This window comes from Schistocerca piceifrons, chromosome 10 (genome assembly GCF_021461385.2).
Source record: "Schistocerca piceifrons isolate TAMUIC-IGC-003096 chromosome 10, iqSchPice1.1, whole genome shotgun sequence".
Taxonomy (NCBI): Eukaryota; Metazoa; Arthropoda; class Insecta; order Orthoptera; family Acrididae; genus Schistocerca; species Schistocerca piceifrons.
In genome coordinates, this window is record NC_060147.1 from 117448052 (window position 1) to 117472835 (window position 24784).

At 40.9% G+C, this 24784-nt stretch overlaps 2 protein-coding genes across 3 annotated transcripts in view; one reads left to right on the forward strand and one right to left on the reverse strand.

Annotated features, from left to right (window-relative positions):
- Positions 1 to 1062: 1062 nt before the first annotated feature.
- Positions 1063 to 21046, reverse strand: LOC124718984 (peroxisomal membrane protein 11C). Of its 2 annotated transcripts, none has more exons than XM_047244655.1 (5): positions 20674 to 21046; positions 20412 to 20590; positions 20136 to 20204; positions 19782 to 19914; positions 1063 to 5333 (listed from the first exon to the last, which is right to left on the reverse strand). In XM_047244655.1, the coding sequence occupies exons 1-5, from the start codon at positions 20902 to 20904 to the stop codon at positions 5256 to 5258; spliced, it is 690 nt and encodes a 229-aa protein (XP_047100611.1). In that variant the 5' UTR covers positions 20905 to 21046; the 3' UTR covers positions 1063 to 5255. The 2 variants fall into 2 exon arrangements, with proteins under 2 accessions (XP_047100611.1, XP_047100612.1); XM_047244656.1 differs by having other exon boundaries at positions 20412 to 20552; positions 20674 to 20830.
- A 95-nt stretch (positions 21047 to 21141) lies between these two features.
- Positions 21142 to 24784, forward strand: part of LOC124718987 (FAST kinase domain-containing protein 4) — an 84969-nt gene continuing 81326 nt past the window's right edge. The window contains exon 1 of the mRNA XM_047244657.1: positions 21142 to 21702. Within this exon, the coding sequence (XP_047100613.1) occupies positions 21541 to 21702 (162 nt within the window). The 5' untranslated portion in view covers positions 21142 to 21540. The remainder of the gene's footprint in view (positions 21703 to 24784) is intronic.

The window sequence follows — 24784 nt, forward strand, 5'->3', positions numbered from 1 at the left end:
AAACATCAACATTCATCAATAACTAAACACTGATACCTCATGTGACCTTGTGAGAGATCGGTTACTGCAATTACACGACAAAATAAACAGTGTACATCAAATCATATGACAGGTCAGGGATGCAAGCACATCATTCTCCTGAGCAATAAATCTCTTCGAGGCACCAAGATCTCTCATTGAACAAATATTATTCACGCGAACTTCTAACTAAATACAGAATATTTAACTACCCTAGACAATTACAGCACTGGAAGAGGTAAAAGGACGATGGCACTTGCAATACCCTTTCAAGACGATAAACAAAGATAGGTACTCGTCTACGAAACAGTTAAGTAGAACCGCAAGAGAAACAGCAGTGAGACCTGATCTTATTTTACTGTAGGGAGCATGGAGGTGGAGGTAGGGATCAGGAGGAGGTTACATTAAAGTAACTGAAAATGATTGATGTTAATATAAAGTCCACAGTTTTCTGTGTTCCTTGCTCAAAAGAATTTACATGCTTACAGTTGAAAACTTACACTTACTGTATATAAGTATCTTGTGTTTTAAATTAATATTACAATAAATTGTAAAGATTTAAATTTATATTTTGGAAACTACATTCTTTTTAAAAAAATTTAAAAATCTATGCAGCACAGTTTGTCTTTGTACTACAGACAATTTCACGTTTGTCCTACCTGACATAAGATTAGAATATAAATACAACAGTGTAAAAAGCTCATCCTGTATAAAGCTTCTGACTGGAATAGACATTCAATGCCACAGCCTCTGAATCACGCAGAAATATAGCCTCCTTAGCACATTATTTGTGCTAAATTTCTCACTAGACGACACAATTAAGGAAGTTAACAGTAGATTTGTCTAAGTCTCAGTGTAAATATTGTTGCCTCGTGAAATGATTTGTTCCAACTGTGACAGCAACAAATTATAATCACACCACATGTTTTCATTACAAGACGTTGCTTACTTTAAGCAATGTTACATTATGGTTAAATAAAAAATGGACAGAGTGACAATACAGAAAAGGTTTTCAGAAGGAGATTTAAACAAAACAAACTACCGCATGTGAAAAAATAAAATTTATTTATATACTAAAATTCACCTAATTTTTAAACATGGTATTCTTATACATTGTACAAAATTGGGGACAATATCAGTGGAATGCTCTCAAGGTTGAGCAAATATTTTGTAAAGATAACTTTTTTTCTGCTGAATACTTGGTACTAATGATATATGCTGTCTGGATAGTTAATGTTACTACCGTCACCACCAATATCACTTCCACCATACAATATTTCCAGATAGATGGCACGTGTATATATAAATGCACAGAGGCTGTTCCTTTTCACGACAATTTTCACTAATCTTATTACCTTACCAGTAGTGTTACAATAGTCACAGTAAAAGATCAGTTTAGAATACTGTATACAAACTGTAAACAGGCCTAATAACGACCAATGCCACTAAAGCAATCAGCTCAATATATACACACAACACAATACATGCATTTTATAGTCTTTCACAACTTCAATAAGTCTTTATTTTTAGGAATATTTTTGTTTTATTTCAAAGTATTGCCACTGAGCACTGTGGACAACCCGAGTGGAAAAGAAACACACAAGACTATTTTCATACCACTAGCACACGTGTAAGTACGACAAACTCTCTTTCGTCTTGCTGGCGTTAACAAGACTGGATGGAACACAGAGCAGCAGAACATGGAATAATGGTAATAAGTAAACTTGATGTTTCTGAATATTGGTAAGGATGTCAACAGAATATCACATACAGGTATTGCACATTTAGATTTAGCAGCTGTTACTCTATCTGATACCGATGTCAGAAAGTTGGCTTAATTTGCATATTTCCATTCATTTGTCATGCAGAAAAATATTAAGAGACAATTCTACAATTAGAAATAAGATCAAATTTGTGGCAAAAGAAATAATTAGTTTGGCCCATTTGAAGACTTATTGCAGTTGCAAAGGTGTCACAACCATAAACTGTAAAAACAATACACAAAAAATAATTCTAGAAATACTTCAAATTTTTGGACTAATTCATCAACAAATATTTAAAATATGGCAAGATTAAGCAACCAAGTACATACAGCAACTTTGTGTAAAGTCAAGTTCTAGGCTTGGAAGACCATAAATACATTATCTGAAGATTCAGTACACACAAACACATGCATGCACACACACAAACATACAAAATTATTTTCTTGCTATTCCCCCACCCACCATTTCTTTACAAAAACTGTTTTTGCAGGGGGAAAACTGAGTTAATTGAGTACATGTTCCACTGTACCGTAAAGGGTGTGGTAGTAAATTGTGTTACTGATAATGTCTGACATATTCAAATTTGATAAACTACAACTTTTCTGAATATTTATTCACCGTAATTTTCCCTCATTTCTGAAACAGAGTCTGGGTAGTCCAGTTCCTGGAAAGTACATTATCATATGATTACTTTATTGTAATGTCAATGTAATAGGAAAAAATGAAACAGTAATGTATTTCCGGCATGTTAGTGTGAAAATAATAATCATTGCCTTCAGTCTGCTTTCAGTCAACTTAGTGAAAAAAGTAATGGTAGTAGTGGGTGTCAGCTAAGTGACCACAGTTCTCATGTTTGACATTTAATTTTTATATTTCTACGACATTCAATTGGAACAAATGTAACAGGAAGAGATGTAGTTAATACAGAAATTGGAGAGACAACTGATAAGACCTATAAAACGAAAGTGGTCCAGATGTTATGTGCAACATGGAACATGCTTGTCAGATTGATTGAAAATACAGTTATCTTTGACAAATTAGAATCTAAAAAGTATGTCAAATATATAAAAACAGGAAAGAGTACAATCACAAACATAAAATCAAAGCAATCAGTCTTCCATTAACATTGGTAACTTTTCCTGTTGCTAAAATTTGGCACACGCATTAGTTAACAAAGATGAAGTAACTGGAACCCACACGCAAGGATGAAAGGTGATTCCATAATTCATTAGAACAGTTGCGTACAATAGGTTCCAAGGACATATGACATTTCCATCATTTACATTCCCATTGTTCTTTTGTATTGGATTTGTACATTTACATATTACTTTTCAACTTTATTCACAACACTCTGCAAAGTACAACCTTAACCTTAGCTTGGTACTGGAAGGCCTTGGGTGGAGTACAAATTATGGAAGGTGTAAAACTCACCACTCACAATACAGTTATCTTACATTTGTTTGACACTTAACATGAGTGTTTCAAATAGCTCCGAGCACTATGGGACTTAACATCTGAGGTCATCAGCCCCCTAACATGAGGGTTTCACAATGCCTTCACTATATTATGAAAAGGATAGAGTGTTACTCAACATATATTGTAGCTGCGTTTGAGTTGTGCTTGTGTGTGTGAGTTTGTGTGTGTTGTCAATATTAGAAGAGGGCCTTATGGCCGAAACTCTTGTGTCTAGCAGTCCTTTTGTTGTGCCTGTCCACAACTTAACATCTCTCTATATGACGAGTGACAATATATCCTTTTCACAATACTATCATTATTCCATACTGGATTTTCCACTGTTTCATTTGGCAATGCCTTCACTAGTTGTCAACACAACAGACTCTGCTTTCAGCATGTGCCTCTGGCTAGTCGAAAAAATATAAAAATTAAAGACAGCAAAAGTTCCTGAGATTTTGGACAATGTCCTCCTTTTGAGTTAAAGTCATGTGTATCACAGGATATACTGGGTTTGGTGGTGGAGAGGCAGCTAGATAGGACAACTGTGTGGGCCCAGCCCAAGACTGCTTTGTTTCTTAGGTCAGCAACTTTTTCGATCTACTTTATGTTTGTCTACAGCTCAATTTTGCGGTCAATGATTACCTTCTATCACTTGCATTATCAGTCTGTAATAGCTTCACTCATTCTTGTAATACACAATGACAAGAGAAAATATATTAAGCACATCCTACAGTGACAACTGGATTTTAAAAAAGCAACAAGCTTACAACATACCTCTAACAGCAAATATGCTAACTTGTAATGATGAGCTGTGTTTCTGATTTACATCTATATGTAAATATTGCTTTTGAACTTTAAAAATCCAAAGCTGGTCACGGTGTGTATTTAAAGATTTAGAATGTATTTACAGCTGTGCAATACTTTTTAACTTAAAATTGCCAACCTAAATTGCCAATAGTATCTTGTGCATATTGATTTGAAAATTGCCATCATCTTTTTCCTTCTATTATTTACTTTAGACCATACCACTTGCCAACATTCCTTGTCTGCGTTTGAGAACTAAAACTGGAAGACAAGCTCAAAAAATGTTACATTTGTTGTAGACATATATAGACATTTTTGTACTATTCATATTTCTATAATATAGGAGATCTGTTGAGGATCAAAGGTTGGCTTATACAACATTCTACAAACAATACAGATTTAAGTTCTGGTATGCTGTCAACCCGCTTCTTCCATTTTTTACTAGTGTGGGGAAAGGGTTTGGTTTAAAGATCTACCTGCATGGTGTCTCTGGTGAGGCACATAGTTTGGAGGTATTGAGAATGCAAATATAACACCTAACAGTTGGACATTTGAGCCCAATTAAGCAACCTCAAAACCTCCAAATGACATGCCTACACCAGAGACACTGCACGGACAGGTCTTTAAACCAAACCCTTTGCTCACAACTAGGAAGAGCTGGATTGACAATTTACCAGAATTTGAGAGAGAATTGAATACACCATTACCCAAGATGAAGTAATACATATTTGAGAAATCTGGAGGCATAGAAATTCAAAGGAAGTTTAGAGAAGCAAAGAGCAAGAAGAAGTTAATACACTAGTTTCCAACAATACAGCAGCATGTCCTCTTCGCTTCAAATCTGTAGCTCGTGCCTCAAGGGGCAATTTGCTGCATCAAGGTAGTTCACAGACTGAAGATTGCTACAAATGTGCAGAGCTAGCACATGTTAATGTTTATCATCAACCTGTGTCATTTGCCCACAAGCTCCAAACCATTTAAACACAAAATTACCTTACACCAAGAACAGGTAGATGCATCTTTTAAAGGTATTTTAGCGCTATTTACATTCGTATAATACTAGGCAACCGCCAGTTATCGAGAGCAGGCGGCGCATCCAACACTTTTACTAAGACTAAAGATTTACGCTATGTATAACAGGCTGACGTTGTAGAGATCTGCAACAGTTGTTCTGTTTGCAGACGCTGCCCTATAGGAAACATCGGTTGAATGTGCTCAAGCCCTGTTGGCTCGGAATGATGTAACAGCCATGTAAAGACCGAGCAGAGATGACAGTGTTCCCACAGTGCCAACCTGAGGAAAGAAGAACATCAATATCACAAACACTCCACATGTTATACGATTTACAATTAATGAATATCATACATGCAGGGTTTGACTGAAAAGTTATGAGATTGGGTGTGGTACAAGTCATTTTCAGAAAGTTTATTAGATTTTTATATTTTTTTTAGAAAAAGTGTATTTGAAAAAAAAAAAATTATGGAATACAGTTGATATAAGACTCATGTTTTTTTTAAAGTAAGGTTCCATTTGAACATAAGTACACAACGAAAGGTTATTTCAAAAAAGTAAATTTATTTTCAGAAAGTACATACTTCACTCTATTTTTTGACATAGTTGCCAAGTTTCTTCAAACACTTATCACGCCTCTCAACCAATTTTAATATACCCTCTTCATAAAAACTTGCCACCTGCTCCAATAACCAAGAGTTCACTGCCATTTTAACATTGTCGTCGTCATTGTAACAGTTAACACTGAGGTGGTGTTTGAGGTGGAGGAACAGATGGTAATTGCTTGGCACAAGATCAGGACTGTAGGGTGGGTGGTCTAACACTTCCCAGCCAAAACTGTCCAATAAATCGCGGATGATTTTTAATTTTTAATCTATTTCAACTTTGAAACCTTGCTTATTGCCAAATTTCATGATTCTAGGTCAAGAGGGTGCATCCCACTGGCTTTAATGAGTGTGTTTGCGAGTATCGACATACATTATGTAAACGCCTGTATGTTTTGATTGAATTGACGTAGAAGCTCCAATCTTTTATACTGCAAGGGGACTGTAGACCTTAGTATACTGATTGAGGTACGACATACAGAGTCTTAAAAATAGTCAACAAGTACGAGGCGTGTTTTTTTTAAAGTAAGATGCGTCTTGTTGTAGACACTAGTAGTTCACGCGCAATGGCAACAAGCGCATGCGTTGTGTACTGGCATGCCTTGGGAAAAACTCTGCTCAGTTTCAGCTCTGTAGCTAACCTGTACGGTTCTGTTCTGTGCTTTCAAAATTTTGAAGACTATCAACTCGCCCGCCGCATGTGAGGTTCACTCAGTGATACGGTTTTTGTCAGCAAGGAACCCGTCTGCTGCAGAAATTCGACAGATTTGCGAAGTGTACAGTGATACTGTTATGAGTGAAAGCAAAGTGCGTAAGTGGGTACGAGAATTCAGAGATGGCTGTGACAACTCCATGATGAGGACCGCTCCGGTCACCCTTCTTTGATTACAGATGATTTGGTGGCTTCAGTTGAAGCGAGGATTCGTGAGAACAGGTGCGTCACAATAACAGGTCTCTCAAATTAATTTCCTGACGTGTCGAGATCAGTGTTTTACAACATTGTTTCTGAACACTTAAAGTTTAGGAAACGGTGCTCCCGTTGGGTCCCGAAACTCCTAACAGAGGACCACAAAAACCAAAGATTTGAGCGTACGATGAAGTTCTTGACTTGTTATCACGAAGGTAATGGCTTCTTGAATCAGATCGTAACTGGAGACCAAATATGGGTTTCGCATATCGTGCCCAAATCAAAGCAACAAAGCATGGAATAGAGACACACACACTTGCCTGAAAAGGTGAAGGCCAAAGAGACTCTGTCCCAGCGCAAAATCGTGGTGTCAGTGTTTTGGGATAAGCACGGTGTTTTGTTGGTCGACTTCATGCAATGAGGAACCACTATCAATGCAGAAGCATACTGCCAAACCCTGAGAAAGCTACGCAGAGCGATTCAAAACAAAAGATGCGGCATGCTGACAAAGGGAATTGTCCTTCTCCCTGACAATGCAAGACTTCACACATATTTTGATACTTGCAAACTCACTTATCAAAACTTACAGGGTATCTCCCATTGGCCTAGAATCATGAAATTTGGTATGAAGCGAGGATTGGCATTGCAAGTGAAGGAAAAAAAATCAAAAAATTGTGATGGTTGCTTGGTTGGATGCTTAAAGGGACCACAGTACTACGTCATCAGTCCCTTCATCCTCTTAACAGACACGACTATTTATGAATGTAGATCAGAGAAAGCCTACTACGCAAAACCCAGAGGTAGAAAACCCCTCGGTTCTGCCTATGTCAGTGAAGCTCAGGTAAGGGTCAAAAAGAAGAAAGGGAGACAGACGAAGAAAACCAAGCAAGTTGCCCCATCTAGGGAGCAGCTGGAAGACCCCAAAACAGTGTAATGAGGGGACATACATCCCACAGCCCCCACCACTTACCAGAGGTACTCTACTCCGCGAGTGCCTAGGAATCACTAGCAACACACACAAGCCAAGAAAAGCACAGAGAGACAAAAGACGAACAACTCTAACAGACCAAATGAGGTGGGGAGCGGGGGAGGGGGGGGGGAGGAGAAGAGCAAAGAGAAGGTAGGATGGTCCTGTGCTGGACCACCAACCCCAGACAGCTGCAGCATGGCCTGGGCAGAGGAGGCAATGAAGTCTTCTGCCAACCTCTCAATGAGCTGATAAAGTTAAGCAGCCCTCCCTTAAAAAGCCTGCTTCACAAATAAAATGTAAAACTAAGTTAGCCACTGAGGCATCATCTCCTAACATCAGGGGTAGCAAGTCAGGAAGACGACGAGTCTGCCGCAGGGTGACTAGGTTGGGACAGGCCAACAAAATCGTAACTATCATCAAACAGGCACCACATCGATAGTGAGGTGGGTACTCGCTACGAAGGAGATGACCACGAGTCAGCTATGTACGATCGATGCAGAGCTGGCAAAGGACAGTAGAGTCCTTGCGGGAGGCCTGCATGGAGGACCTCCACAAATTAATAGTCTCCTTTATCACTTGTAGTTAGTTTGGTGAAGATAGAGTGAGCCAATCCATATTCCAGGCACCTAAAACATGACAGTGTAATACAGATCGGAGGTTTGTTTCCGGAATACCGATCTCAAGAGTCAGTTTTCTGGTAGCCTGTCTAGCCAGGCTATCAGTAAGTTCACGCCTCAGGATTCTTATGTGGCCTGGGGAACAGATGAAGGTCACTGAGCATCCACACTGTTCAAGGGCATGCAGGGAATCCTGGATAGCAATGACCATGGGGTGGTGAAGGTAACAGAGTTAAGAGCTTGAAAACTGCTCAAGTTGTCACTCCAGATGACAAAGGACCCACCAGCTACCAACTCCGCAGTGAAAACACTGCAGTCATCCAACAAGAAGAGCAGTTCAGTATGAATACAAGCAAAGCCTACATGAACAGCAACCACTGAGCCATCAGAGTAGAGAACTACTGAACCCTGAGGATGAGCTAAGGATGGAGAAAAATTGGCATCGGAGGGCCTCGGGATGAACCGAGTTTATTGGGCCTAGTCGTAGGTGAAGACGAAGCTGTGGCCGAGGGATGCACCGTGCAGGCGTATGGAAGTTGGTCCACAGGAGAGGTGGAAGAGGAAACAAATGAAGTGCAGAGAGGATAGATTGGATGCAGATTGTGATGGTAATTCCTGATCAGGGCCGCCATTGTGGGAGATGGATAACAGGGTTTGGAAAGAGGAGATGGTAGTTCAGATGCTTAGGGGAGCTATGAATGTGGGTAGCATAATTGACAAGCTGTTGCTGGCACCTTACCAGCAATGGAGGGACCCCAGCCTCCACAAGTAAGCTGTTGTTCACAGGGCTAGTTCGAATGGCTCCTGTTGCAAGTTGAGCCCCACAGTGGTGTATCGGATCCAATATCCGCACTGCTGAGGGGGTGATGCTGAACCATATTCCAGATTCTCACAATCAAGGTGGAATTGTATCAGGGCTTTGTAAAGCTAGAGAAGGATCACTTTCGCTTAAGCTGGTGAAGATGGGGAACCCATGTGAACCGAGAATCTAAGACTAATCCTCAAAAGCGATACAAGACCAGCGCATTGAGTAACTGGTCACTGAGGTAAAGCTCAGGTAGTGGGTGAATGGTACGACATTGACAGAAGTGTATGAAACGAGTCTCGGATGTAGAAAATCGGAAGTCATGGGCGAGGGCCCATGCCTGCACCTTTTATATGGCACCTTGCAGTCAATGTTCAGCAACACCCACACTAGAAGAGAAATAGTAGGGACAAAAGTCATCAGCATACAAGAAGGGTGATACTGAGGACCCACAGCTGCTGCTAGACAATTGATGGCTACAAGGAATAGAGGGACACTCAGAACAGAGCCCTAAAGGACCCTATTCTCTTGAAAATTGGGGTACTGTGGACAGCACCATCTCAAACCTGGAAAATATGGTGCAACAGGAAGTTTTGGATGAAAACTGGGCCCAACTCTGGAGACCTCACTCACGTACAGTAGCAAGGATGGGGTGTCGCCATGCAGTGTCACAAGCCTTTTGCTGGTCGAACAAGACAGCTATAAGGTGCTAACGTCGGGCGAAAGCTGTTCAGATGGCAGACTCCAGGTACACCAGACTATCAGTTGTGGAGTGGCCTTGGCAAAAACCACTTTGGGACAGAGCAGGAAGACCCCTGGGACTCAAGGAGCCAACACAGCTGCCAGCTCCCTATGCATTTAAGCAACTTACAGAGAACACTGGTGAGACTTATTTGGGCAATAGCTGTTCATCTCTAGAGGGTACTTACCCACTTTCAGTATTGGAACAATGATGGTTTCTTGCCATTGCGATGGGAACTCCCCTCGCTCCAGATGCTGTAAAAGATGGCAAGGATATGACATTGACAATCCACTGGTACATGCTCATCCAATTGTTTGTGCGGTCTGGTCCTGGGGCAGTATCAGGAAGGTGGACTAGGACACTGACGCATTCCCACTCGCTGAACAGAGCATTATATGGTACCAGGCAGCAGGCAGTAAAAGATAACTGCTTTCACTCCACTGCTTTAGGACACGAAAGGCAGGTTGGTAATTTTCAAATGCTGATGCTTGAGAATAGTGCAGAGCAAAACATTTCGCTATGGTGCCTGCATCAATGCAGACAATGCCATTTAAGGTAATACCGGATACACCTGTAGATGTCTGGTATCCATACAGACATCTGAACTTAGCCCACACCTGTGAAGGGCAGGCACGTGGTCGGCTTGTTGAAACATACTGTTCCCATCATTCTCGCTTCCATTAGGTTGTGCACCTGGGCATGGAGCTGCTTAAAGGCAATGAGGTGCTCCATACATGGGTGCTGCTTATGGCATTGGAGAGCCCATCTGCGATCTCTAATGGCCTCTGCAATTTCCGAGGACCACCAAGGTGCTGTCCTCCAATGGGGCAGGCCAGCAGAACAGGGGATTGTTGAATCGGCTGCCGAAACGATGGCTGTAGTTTTATTCTAGACCACTCATTGGTATATGTTGAGAGCTAATCTGGGCATGCATCCAGGGGAGTTACACTAAAGGAGGAACAGGAAGATTGGGAAGTGGTCAGAACCACACAGGTCATCGTGGACCCTCCAGTGGATGGATGGGAGAAGACAAGGACTGCAAACAGAAAGATCTACAGCTGAGAAGGTTTCGTGCGCCGCACTGAATTGTGTAGGTGTAAGGGTACCCGCATTCAAGAGGCAAAGGTCAAGTTATGCCAGCAAATTTTCAAGGTCTTTACCACAACCAGTGACCATGGTTCTATTTTACAAAGCGTTATGGGTGTTGAAATCACTCAAGATTAGGAAAGGTGGGGGGAGCTGAGAAATCAATGCAAACACCAAGTTCTGAGACATTCACCCCAGCAGAAGAGGGCTAAACATTGCAGATGGTAAAATCCTAAAATGTCCTTGGCCAAACAGTCACAGCCTCTAAAGGTGTATTAAGAGGCCCAAGTTCACTATATGGTATCTAGAATATATGTGCAAACTCCATCTGACACCCTACAATAGAAAGCACAATTCAAATAACATCCGCACTATCCACAAAGCACTGGGGTCTGAGCTGCTGGAAACCAAGTCTCTGAAGGGCAAATCAAAAGGCAGGTGATGTGCTTGAAAGATGTAGGTTCCCAGGTGGTGGAAAAACTGCTACAATTCCACTGGAAAATAATGATGTTGATGTACTGTGATGCCATGAAGGGACCAAGGGGACACGTTATGCCTTAGAGTCACCTGCTGCCACTGGTTCAGGGGTTATGGCATCAATATACATAGGTTCTGGGTTCCATTGTGTTGTGCGAAACGAGACCTGAGGGGACACCGTAATCTCCACCTCAGTAACAGGAATGGAACAGGCAGGCTCTGGTGATGTGGAGGACACAGGGATGTTCTTCTTGGAGGACTTTTTCTCGTCTTTCCTCTCCTTAGAGGATTTCGATGATTGCGAGGGCTTCTCTGAATCAGTTTCAGGTAAGGATGATGATTACAAAGCCCTGCAGTGAGCAGCCTATGGCTCCTGCAGCCACTAGCTGGTGTACCATTGCAGCCTCGAAAGAACTTGTCCCGAGGGACCCCTTCCTGGCGAGAGTGCCTGGCTGAAGGTGATCTGTCTCTGGATGACAGATGGAGATTAATGTCCTTAGTGGGTGGGATGCCATCAATCCCAAAGTACATGTGGGGAAAGCAGCAAGCAAGGTGCCCCAGACCATCATGGGGCAGGCATGGTTGAGCAGGTCTCAGGGCCCACTGTAGGAAGTGTAATGGAACGAAGTATCATTGTCAAAGAGGGCGACGTTGTCATAGCTGTAGTGTATGACATTATTTGACACGCTGGGTGCAATTGCTTGTGCTTCTTCCTGACCTCTTGGTAACCGAGTTTGTCCAGTCTTGTATTTCTGTATTCTTGCATTTTCTTTTCTCTCTAGAAGATTGTGCAATCTGGTGGGCAGGGAGAATAGAGCTTTCCATGGTCGACACAGATGAGGGAGGTGTTTGTTTTGTGGTGTTTTAGGGCACAAAAACAACTAAAATCATATGCACCCACATCAGAACCTTAGAACACTAATAGGAAAAAGGAGTTCAAAGCGACTACACGTTAAGCCCAATCGCTGGAAGAAAAGAGGGTTAAGAACAAGACTTCCTTTTTGAAGAAGGTCCATAAAATATGCCACAGAGACAATGGAGGTACCGAACTTAAGATGAAATGTCCTTCGCCATATTGCCACAACAGATAAAAAGTAAAATACGGTCGACAGCCCGTATGTCACTCGCTAAAATGGCCGATAACTCAGATGGCAAACATAGATTGGAATGTAAGTGGTTTAAAAAAGGGCATTCAGTCAGCAAATGGCGAACAGTCGAAGGTTGATGACAATGAGCACAAAGTGGTGGGGATCAACACTTAACAAATGTTGATGGCTAAAACGACAGTGCCCAATATGCAACACAGCATGATCTCTCCTCACTGCGAGAGGGTTTAGAGGAGGTCAGCCAAGCAGCCGGGAGAGGTTTAATTCCCTGGAGTTTGTTCCCACAAAGGAAAGACCAGCGATGATGCCTGCTGACAGACGGTAACACAGAGATCATCAGGAGGAATGAGAGGAGGAGATGATGATGATGATGGATGATGATTAGTTTGTGGGGCAGTCAACTGTGCGGTCATCAGCACCCATACAAAGTCCCAATTTTTACACAGTCCAATTTTTTTTCACAGTCCAATCTAGCCACTGTCATGAATGATGATGATGATGAAATGATGAGGACAACACAAACACCCAGTGCCCGGGCAGAGAAAATCCCCAACCCAGCCAGGAATCGAACCTGGGACCCTGTGATGCAGAGGCAGCAATGCTAGCCACTAGACCACATCAGAAGGAATGGAAGAACTAGCGGGCTGAGGTAGGAGGACTGCAGCCTCGGCAGCCCTCATTTCCCATCAGACTGAGGTGACCAGGGACCCACATAAACATCACATTTCTTGGAGGCTCTGCGGTTGGCAGATGAAAACTCTGATGTCTGTCGGCCGGAGGGACGTACCGAGTCTTCGTGAGAGTATTCCTTCTGATCTGCCTGTTGTGTAGCAGGTGATTTTGACACTCTTGGTAAAAATTTGGGGGCTCGTTGCACAGCTGGAGGAGAATGAGATGAGAATGCAGCTGTGACAATGGGTGATTTTACAACCACGGTGCCAGTTTTGAGGTTGCAAGTCTGCGTGACAGGGTTCTTCGTGCAGCGAGGTTTATTGAGAACGGTACTGTGAGTGCCAGATGGTAAAATGCAGGGCTTTTGACTGGCCAACAACTTATGCAACTTGTGAGTGACAACAGGGTAAGACACTTTTTCCTTCACTCTGATCTCCTGGACAACCCACTCATCGTGATACACAGGAAATTCTTGCGATGTTGCTGCACGGTCACCATTGCAATTAATACAGTGGGGAGGAGGAGGCGGGCAATCGCCCTCACAAGCATCCCTAACACAATTGGCCAGGTTTCAACAGGACAGTCAAATGTGGTTATAACATTGGTAGCGGCATCGGGTTCAGAATGTACAGTTGGACTGTGATAATTTCACAGCCTGCTTCGATCTCTGATGGAAGCACTGCTCTATCAAATGTGAGAAAAACAGTGCGTGTACACACTAAGGATGCATCAACCTATTTCACGACCTGATGGACTACAGCGACACCCTGATCAGAGAGGTAAGTTTTGATTTCTCCCTCGGTCAGACCATCATGCAGTCTACTGTAAACAACACCAAGTGAAGAATTCAGCATTTGATGCACCTTGACACAAACAGGATAACCATGGGGGAGTGAAGTGCAAGCAGTTGTTGTGCTTGAGAATCACAATTAGTCTACAAATGCAAAGATTCACCCCACTCATTGTTGCCAACCCTCAAAAACCAAAAACTGCAGCCTGTTATGGTCACAGTACACTTACTTTTTAGCGTGCCTCTAAAATGAATTAATGATTTGATCAGTAAGTGTTGTTAAAACAGTTCAAAACAGTCTGCTCGGGCACTGATACACTGCTGCCAATGTGATTCCCATGCTGCAAAGGCTCCGTGGAAGTCAGCTGCTGTAACCTCTTTCAGAGACACCGTGGCAGCCCATCGGTTGGTGGGAAAAATCATAAAAAATGTGACTTTTCAGGCTTCTCTTAAGCTTTGGGAACAGATACGTTTGGTAGGTTCCTATCGGGGATGTGCGGTGGCTGTTGCAAGGTTGAAACCCCTATCCAGGCCGGGCAGGTGGTCACAACGAAGGTGGTGTACGCTGGAATGTTATGGTAGAGCACCTGCCAAAACAAAAGCTCAAGAACAGCTTTTGCACCATGCATGATCCTCACTGCTCAGAGCTCGGATGCGACTGCTCCCCAGGGCATTGCTTAGTTTAGATCCCCAGCACAAATCCCCTGCTGGGGAGTATCCTGCTATCAACTGGAGTGCTGCTTGGTGGTCAGACTCATTACTTTACGAACAAATCCTGTACACAGCTCTTTAAATAATCTGTCATACTGACAACAGACCAGTAGCACATTTACTCCCTCTTATGGACTTTCTAGTCAGTAATCAATCACAGTTTGAAAATATCCATAAATATAGGGTGTTTCAAAATGAATATATAGATTTTGAGGCTTTGTAGCATTTTTTTACATTCAACTCACAATTATAAATACATCAAATGAAAGAGCAAGTCAGACAGTTTTGTTTGTATAACTGTGCACAAATGGAAGAGTATGGAATGACAAAGAGTGAGGAACGTGTTAAACAAATGAGAGTCTTTCATGCACACTCCCAAGAAATCAATTTGGAAGGCAAGTCATGACTGAGCAATTCCGGTGATGTCTGTGTGGAGACTTAAGGAGACACTTACAACTGTTTCGTTATTGCCAACAGTTTTTACAAGCTCTAAAGCCCACATTTACATGCCAACTTTGCAAACAAAATGTTGCTGCATGACAATTTTATGGACTGTGCCGTCGTCGGTATCAACATTTCACATAAGTGGAAATGCAAACACACAAAATGTGTGCATCTGGGGTCATCAAATCCCCACAAGATGGTACTGATACCACGAAGCTTCCCTAAATTGAATGCTTTTAGTGATATTTTGGCAGAAAGTTTATGGGCCTTTCTTTTTCATTGAAACAACTGTAACTGTTGTTTCTTATGTTATGCACTAGAAATGTGGCTCTTCCCTGAATTTAAAGAAGCTGAAGCACAGAACTTTATTTGGCATCAAAATAGTGCACCACATCACTGGCATACCTCAGCACATCATTGGTTAAACAACATCGTACCTGACTGGAGATTGGCTGCAAGGAGCCAGATGACACGAGCGTGGTTTGCCTGACCTCCACATTCACACACGATCTGATGACATGTGAATTGTACCTTTGGCGGTTCATAAAGGATCATCTGTATGTGCCTCCACTACCAGCCAATCTACCCCAACTTAAGAAACAGCATTGTTGCAATGATTATTCCAGCTATACTGATCAAGGTTTGGGAAGAGCTCACCTATCAACTGGGTGTGACGAATGGTACCCACATTGAACATGTGTAGGGAAACTGTTTGATTTTCTCTTTCATTTGAGGTATTATCTATAATTGTAAGTTGACTGTAATACATGCTACACAGTCTTAATATCTTCATTTTGAAAGAACTTGTATAATACTAGAAGCAGCAACAATTTCCACTATTCATTACTCAGCCATAATATGGTACAGAAAGGAATGAGATACTTAGCCATAAAAATCTTAGACCAAATCAGCAGTGAGGAAATATTAATAGGTAATAAACTCCTAATACTCTATAGAAGAATTTCTGAACGGAACATACAAATATCAAACTAGCTAGATACACTGTTGAGCACAAGCAAAACACAGGTCAACTAGTAAAAGAAATGTCCCATCAAAATTCTTAAGAGCTGCAATTTGCCTCTCAACAGCAGAGAAAAAAAAGTAGAATATTTCTACCTCTACACCTGAACTCTGAAAGCTACCATAGTGTGTGGCAGAGGTTACATATTGCTCCAGTATCCTCTGTCACTAGTTTCAGTCACAAATGATGGCGGCCAAGTTCAGGCTTGTTCTGCACACCTACACCATGCATTCTTCGACAGCCTATGAACTTTTGGTAGTGTTTTGAGCACTCTGCTATCAATGTTGTATGCAGTGTTGTCGTTTAATGTAATTGTAGTGTGTTATTTAGTGAAATTTTATTCTACTTGTTGCAAGTTGTCATCACTGATGGCTGTGGTAAGCAACAAATTCTACTTATAAGCAAGTGTGAAATAATTTGCAGGACACACGCTTCTTCCAAGCGCAAAGCTTGTGAATGCACTTACAAAAACTGTCGCTTGAAACTGACAACAACACAGTCCCTGCCCGCGACTCGACCCGCGCGAACTGCCATCGTTCGTGGATTTATAAACTACGACAGGCCATTTGTGCCCTAACCTCAATAGTATGTCAGTAACACCTGTTGTGAGCTGTTGTGGCAAGTTATGATGACAGACCACCTAATTTTACAGCCCATGACCCAAAAATGTTTTCATTTTGATCGCAGGAGGACTATTAAGCATATGACACAATAGCCACCTTAATATACTAGGTACAAATATGTCATGAAACTGAATTATTGGAGAGAAAACAAGTTAGTTTGCAGGAGAAAATACAGACACGTAGAATAAATAAATGGACACTGAGTCCTCGTTTTCTGTTTTTCCATTGTTTTGGCACTTCTGTTGCCATGGGTGAACCCATCACTATAACCTGTATTTAATATTCACTTTCATTAGCTTTGCCAACTCATCCTAACTGTCTCCTTCCCAGCTAACCTAGATCTCAGGCTACAATACAGAAGTGAATATTCTGCCTTCGAGACAAAATAATTAATTCAAAAGTGCTGTTTAAATTAATAAAAGAATCACCTGCAACCAGTAAAAGCAGAAAATGAAGAAAGGGCTGCCGAAACAATGTGAATATTTGTATCTTTTGTCACCAAAACCTAGATTCTGAATTTAGATAAAATCATTATATTGTCAATAAGGGGCAAAAGCAGAATGTGAAGGAAAGGCTGTCCACAAAATGTTATTAATTCATATGTTAATGGCATAAAGGTGTATATCTATAGGCTGCCTCGCACTTGATATGGAGACACTGCCAACAATTGCATTTGCTCTGTACTGTGAACAAAAGTAAGCACGAACTTAAATAACGGCCAACAACACGTGGGCAGATGGTAACACCCTCCATGGTGACGAAAGGGAGTTACAGTGCTTAAGCAAGAAATCGTAAATTTTAAAGTTTGTTCCAGTTGTAATATAAAACAAAACAAATAATAATTATAACTAATTAAATCTCGAGAAATTTACAATTATTTAAAATTCAGGTAACTGTTGTCCCATTCATTTATTTAAGCTCATGCAGAGAACCAACCATGCGTAGTTACCAACCGTGCACAGGCATGGTGACGACTCCAGCGAGTGACCAAATGGGTATAAAAATCTGTTTATTTATGTAACTTTGACTAATTGTTTGTAGATTACGTACATTATTACTTACTAATATTATAGCTTTACAGTGTAAATTGATCTGAAGATGACCCCATCGCACGTTGAAACCGGTCGGCGGCAAAATAAAAAATGCGACTGTGGCTGTCATTTTGAATAACTGATTATAAGTAAATTAATTGCTGTTATCTCCACACAACTATGCTGTCTAAAAACTCGGACACAACTCAGGGACATGTACTCAGCTGTGTCTATGGTCTCTCCAAACAGACCACTCCTTACACCTCCCTGCCTCTCATTGGCAGCTGCTAGGCTAGCTGCAAGAAGTGACGGCAGCACTAATTACAAGCCGATGGGAGTGGTACGGAGGGCAGAAGCAGTAGGAATGAGGGAGTAGAGAAGCTGCAACCAGCCAGCAACAATGCATGACACCTCAGTAAACAAAGCATTTAATCTATTAAGACAAAAAATGAGATTTTTCCAATGTTTTTTTCAAACTTCCCTGATGTGTTTGAAATTCCCTGATTCCCAGAACCTGTGGCAACACTGAATGTGGTAAACTGTCTAATATCCTTCTGGAGTCTAGGAAGATGGAATCTATCTGTTCTATTGCTTCCATGTCATGTATAGGAAAACAAGCTGTGTTTTAGAATTTTTTTTTCACCCCTCCAGTTGATTCTTTGAGAAGCCTGCTTCCCTCTAGTTTCGTTGAAAGTGCATTGGAAATGGAAGCAGCAGAATAGTGCAGGGTCCTTCCAATGAGAGTGTCTCTGACACATCTACAAATAGATTTATGCAGTGATTTCATATTAAATTAGGTGTGGTGTGTATTCCTAATTGTTAGCCAAATGTGTCGGATTATACTTATAGCTCAGAAACAATATAATAAAAAACAATCAAATATTTATGCCTGCTGACATATTAAATTAAATTGTGGTATAGATTAGCTGCCACTATTTTCACCAAATTTTAAACAACACTTCCTGCATTTGAGAACAATCTTCTTCTTATATGTGTGCATCAAATATAAACAACAAGTGATACCTCTCATCTCATGTGCTATAATCACACATTTCGTTTTCTGATAGCACTGTGACACTTTATCGAAGGCTTCCCATAACTTAATAAATAACAAGTCTGGCATCACTAGGTACTCTCTTCTTAACCTGAAGAATTTTTTGTGCGTGACAAGTAACAAACTAAATAAAAAGTAGTAGTTAATCATACAAACTACAAAGTGATAACTAAAAGTGTTATGATAATGGAAATTCCAGGTTGGAAAAAAGCACACAAAAATGAGGAAAGCAAGTTACCAATGGCAACCCTGTTTATTAAAGCCCTTTTCTGTGAAGTATATAGTGGCTGACAGGGGAAAAAACACTAATATTTGCTGCTTTGTGTTCTCTTACCGCTTTGTGATGTATGTGTAAGTTTAATGGGGTCAACTGAAGCCACTAATACCAGACGTCAGTTTCAGCCTATTCTATAATGGTGTTGTGGCATGTGACAGCATACATGGGTAAAACTTTACAAAGGGCTGTTGGGGAAGTCTAAGATGGCGAAACAGATGAATTGTGAGTCAATGTTTCATTTTTTTCTTTTTCATGGGGCTAGGGAGGTGGGTGGCCGAAGATAAGTGATTAGTTTGTATTGTCAAAAGTAATAACACATTTGCTCTTAATCATACATGCATAGGTGTTGCCAACAACTGTGCATGGACAGCCCATTGTAAACTTTAGCCCACCATGTAAAAGAAAAGAAGAGTAGAACAATGACAATATTATTATGCATCTATATTATTTTTCTGAATCTGAGCTGTAGTGACAAATACATCTGTGACAAAGCCCAAAGTATTGGATAGGTTAAAAGCTGACAATCATCAGTTGACAAAGCCAAAAAATGTGAATAAGTAACCTTCGCTGTAGCGACATACTGGTCTGTAGCATTGGCCAAGTTTAGGTTAGGTTGAAAGGTGACAATGTGGTTTGGAATTTGCAAGCTGCATTGCAGATTTCAGTTAATCTGCTTCAAGTTCTTGGTATCCCAATTTTCTTAGACATTAAAATAAAGAACTAGCCCACCAAAAATAAGATAATGAGTTTATGAGTACAACTGTGATGACCAGGGTGGGATGGCATACTAACCTGCAACCTACTTAGGCGACTCGACCATAGGAAGCCAGGAGGAAGACAATGTATAGCATGGATCAGGTCTATCACATTCCGGACAGCACTCAGAACTTCACGTCGTCTCTTTGCTGCCATAACAACTGCATCCCTGTTGATTACATCATAGGCTGACATTTACTAGCAGTTGTGATGGAACAAAAGTGTTTCAATGTCAATGTCTTGTGCATACAGCACACATGCACAGCAACCAAAACAGTCTTCAAAAATAAAAGAAACCATGTTTCATGTTTCAAAGTCTTTCTGCATGTATGGATTCTCTATGAAGAAGAGAGATAATTAACTAGGTTTTCTAATTTGCTGAATACTTACTTGTGCTCGGAGTCTACTTCCTTCAGAGACTTTTTTCGCTTATTCATATTTTTGATGGTTCTAAGTGACCTGCATTGTTTAAAGAAAGGACAGGGTTAGTACAATTTTCTTCACAGGTAGAAGTACACTAACAGATGGAATGCATAGAGAAGACACTCTTCCACAAGACAAAACGTGCAACAGCTTGTACAAGTAAATAGTTTGATTTACACTACTACTGGCACAGGACTTCTCTTCTTGATTAAAACTTTTATTCGTGTTCCTTTTAGTACTTACTTCATCAGTGACAAGGCCAGTGAGATAACCCAGCACCAAGTGCTACATACAGCCCATGGTTCACTCCGAACATTAATGTAATTGTTATCTGCCAGCCACTCTATGTGTTCAATTGGAAAGAACGCTTGGTCTACCAAATTCCTGAGCACATTGAAAAATCTGAGATAGACATCACGTTCCTAAAATGCAGTGGTTATAGTTTCAGTCAGCATGTTTCCAAATAAATTTCATGAGAGTGGAATTAAATAATATATATACTAACCTGCGCACCAAGACCATACTCCAGTGTACAACTTAGTTGTGGGAAGTCATCGAACAGCCGTAATATAACACGACAGTTACTCAGTTGACTGCCGAAAGAATTTAATTTTTCCGATGCAGATTCCGATTTAACTAACGCAGATGTAAGTTTAGCGGCGTAACATAGCGTCCTTATCATTTTGTCTTTTCCAGTGGGAGTCTCCAAAAACTCTGCTATTTCGGACACGCTCATTGTAGCCTTTCGTCGCAGCACCGAATTCCTAAGCTGTAGACAGTTAACGGTACTCTTGAACACCTTGTGATATCGTTCACATTATTGGAATGCCTACGTAGGTAAGCACCAAGGTTAAATTCCGTAAAGACTTGGAAAAGCAAGGACGTATCATTGACAACAAAGACATCTTTGGAACACGCGTACTTCGCGTTACTATGGTAACGATGCGCAGATATCAGAGATATTACTGTGAAATCATGTGTCGAAAGGTGGGCGAATGGAAGATCTTCAGGTGCAAGATCGTTTATGTTATTTAATTTTGTGTTAGTAAATGTTCATTACTTTAGCACATAAACACGGTGGAAAATAAGACGTCATGCCATCTACTTACGACGTTTGGACATATAATTAAAGAAATCTCGTTCAGCGTGTGGAACGGAGGCAGTCGTCTTGATCCCATGAGAGTTAAATTATAAAAGGCTAGGATTCTGATTGAATCCTGAAAAAATAGTGAAGAAAATAATGTCATGGCACGCTAAATGTTGTGTGTAGAAGAAAATACTACGGGCTCTTCCTGCGTTTAGCAGTTGTGTATTTTGCGTTTAAGGTTATGTGGGATTTGAACTTTGAAGACGGAACATCTAGTTAAGTGATATGATTTTTCGCAGCATTATGCTGCGTTCAGTTTCTATGTCTAGTTGGCGCGGATTGCTAAGAGCAACTGCTCTGCCTTTGACGAGGCTTTCTAGTTCCTCGGCAACGGCAGCAACGGGCCCCGTTGCAGTCCCTTGCGAAGCCGAAGACACATCAGATAAGGTACGTTTCGTAAGACCGTAAAACATTTATTAGCTATCAAGAAATCAATCTCTCTTGTGTAATATTAATATAATAATATCAGTCCATGTTCACCACTACCTGTGCTGTATGTAGCAACCAGAACACCATTAGCTGTGTGTGTTAGTTTTATTTAATTGCAACCGGTTTCGGTGATGGGATCCACTATCTTCAGGCCGTTGTGAGATACACCTCTTGTTGAAGTTGATTGCCACCGTCACAAGATAAAGCTGATGAAGGTAGCAGTAGCAATCTACTTCAACAAGAGATGCATCCCCGAAGGGGCTTGAAGATGGTGGATTGCACCACTGAAACTTGATGCTAATACACTTGGTTGATGGTGTTGTTGTTGCTATGCTGAATGAAACAAGTGTTGTCCCATTTCTTATTACAAGATGGATGTACATAAATACCAATTCTAGTATACTGTTTTTCTACACATGTACTACATCAGATAACGTCCCATCTGTGAACACCATTCTTAGGTCTCTAGTGCCTTGTGTACCCTTTTTGAACACGTTCGTGTAAAAATCCTACAGACATTTAGCTGTAATTCCTTTTAAACCAACATATTCCTCTTCTGTGCCTATTTCCCATGTCTATTGGGATCAATTCTCCTAGTATTGTTACACTATTCTGAATTCACCATATATAAATGTTTTTACAGTTGTGTAATTTATTTCTGCAGTTAGTGTTTTATGTTTGCAACTATTGCATTCAGGATAGTCTAATAACAGGTATATTAGGGGATTCTGTGTAGTCTGGACATGTTATCAATATACCTAGTTTCGTACATTGTCCCAAGAATATTTTATGATGTACTGTACACCAGAGATTCTGAATGTAGAGTGTAGGTCTGTTTCTCTGTAGCGATTGGGCCTACTCATCAACTGCTCCCTGCCTGTTCATGCCATTTATATGCTCAAATAATTCACATAGTTAACTAGGTTATTTTCAAAACAAAACGAAAATCTGAGCTTGCAATTAATAATATCTGCCAAGTTAAAATGTTCGTATTTTGCCATCCAAACTCTGAAATTTCCTTTGTATCTGTATTTACTCTGTTCAGGATAACATGTTATGGTCTGCCTGCCAAAAACATTCTCAACCCAAACAAATTCTTTAGCTAGCTCATATCATTAATTGTCTTTTGTAGATGTTAGTGCCATTCATTACTCAACTGAGAAACTTGCAGAATACAAACAACATTGTGCATTTAGTGAAGTGGCCATGGTAATCCTCTGTTAGGACATTATGTGTGAAGTTCATGAGAGAAGTGTCACAGAACAAGAGGTAGTTATCACATTACACGTAATGTTTCAATCACAGGTCTAATGAACCACATGAGTCATTGGTATATTGTATGATATGTGACATCATATGTTATGTAGTGGTTTACACTGTTTGCATTTGTATGTTTCAGTTGTGGATATCATACACGCGTGTTGTTCACAATATGTCATTTAGTCCTTGTGGTTTAGATCATGTTATTTTCCAAACAGGTCTAGTGGAGACAGCGAGTGTATTGATATTTGTGATACTTCAAGAGGAACATTCAATAAATGTTAATGGCTACTGTGATGTCACATTTTGCTATGTATTTTCACAGTTTGGTTGCTAATTGGTGAAGCCAACGTATGTGAAAGCAAAAAATCCTGTTTTTGGTGGCAGACTGATCTGTAGCTTAGCCCAGTTGAAAAATCGCACTTATTAATGTTATAGTTACAGTGTTCTTTACGAGGTTCATTGCGCGTTTCGTATGTTACTGCTCAAGGCTGATGGGTGGCATCAAACATTTCTCTTTATCTTTCTATCTGCTTGGACCATTGACCATTTGCATTTTTGGTTTAAATGGAGGTTGTGGTGAAAGATGTGTATCCCAAAGTCTGGATTAGGTTTGGAAGGTGGTTTTTTACTTGTGAGTTGGCAAAGGCAACTAATGTGATAGGAGAATCGGAAATACGGAAGCATCCGATCCCGCCTGTCTGCTTTGACCCATGATGTCACAAATATGGCGGAAACGGCCATAAGCCACGATTCCAATATGGTGCATATAAAGTCGTTATGTACACATTATGAGGACGAAAATACATGGAAAAACAAGCACACACACGTTCCACAAAAAGCCTAATGACACTAACGGGACAAGTGCGGGAAATAGGGGGTTTTTGGGTGGGGACAAACTAAATATAAACAAATTTAGACACCCATTCCCATACAAAACCACACAAAAGACATAAAAAACCAACATCACAAAGCTCCCCAAATACCACTAAACACAATATCATCTGGAATCGGACACTTCTCTTGGTCTATATAGCTCTACAGCAGCTCCTGATCCCAAAAATTGGGACCGAACACTTCCTTTGACCTATATAGCTCAACAGCAGCTCCCGATCCCATCTCCCAATACAAATACCGCCACACATTGGGATCGAACACTTCCCATGACCTATATAGCTCTACAGCAGCTCCCGATCCCATAAACTGGGACCGAACACTTCCCTTTACCTATATGGCACTACAGCAGCTCCCCATAAATTGGGATCGACTACCCCTTGACCTATATAGCTCAACAGCAGCTCCCGATCCCATTTCCCAATACAAATACATTGGGATCGAACACTTCCCTTGACCTATATAGCTCAACAGCAGCTCCCGATCCCATCTCCCAATTCAAATACCAACATGCACCGCCACACATTGCGATTGAACACTTCCCTTGAGCTATATAGCTCAACAGCAGCTCCTGATCCCGTCTCCCAATACTCATACACCGCCACACATTGGAATCGAACACTTCCCTTGACCTATATAGCTCAACAGCAGCTCCCGATCCCATAAGTTGGGATTGAACACTTCCCTTGACCTATGTAACTCAAAAACATCTCCCAATACCAATACCAACCTTCACAGCCACACATTTCAATGAAACACTTCAATGAAACACTTCCCTAGACCTCAACACACAACACATACACTGAAAACAAAACACGAAAAACTTACCACAAAAAAGTTCCAGCGCCACAAACTAGGTTGGCCACCACAATCTCTCTCACACACA

Excerpts from the sequence above, each read along its gene's own strand:
- LOC124718984 (XM_047244655.1), bottom strand. The coding sequence starts at position 20,904 with ATGAGCGTGTCCGAAATAGCAGAGTTTTTGGAGACTCCCACTGGAAAA. Across the intron at positions 19,915-20,135 it reads GAAGTAGACTCCGAGCACAA|GGATGCAGTTGTTATGGCAG; the intron begins GTAAGTATTCAG and ends TGTAATCAACAG. Across the intron at positions 5,334-19,781 it reads GTCGCCTAAGTAGGTTGCAG|GTTGGCACTGTGGGAACACT; the intron begins GTTAGTATGCCA and ends TTCTTTCCTCAG.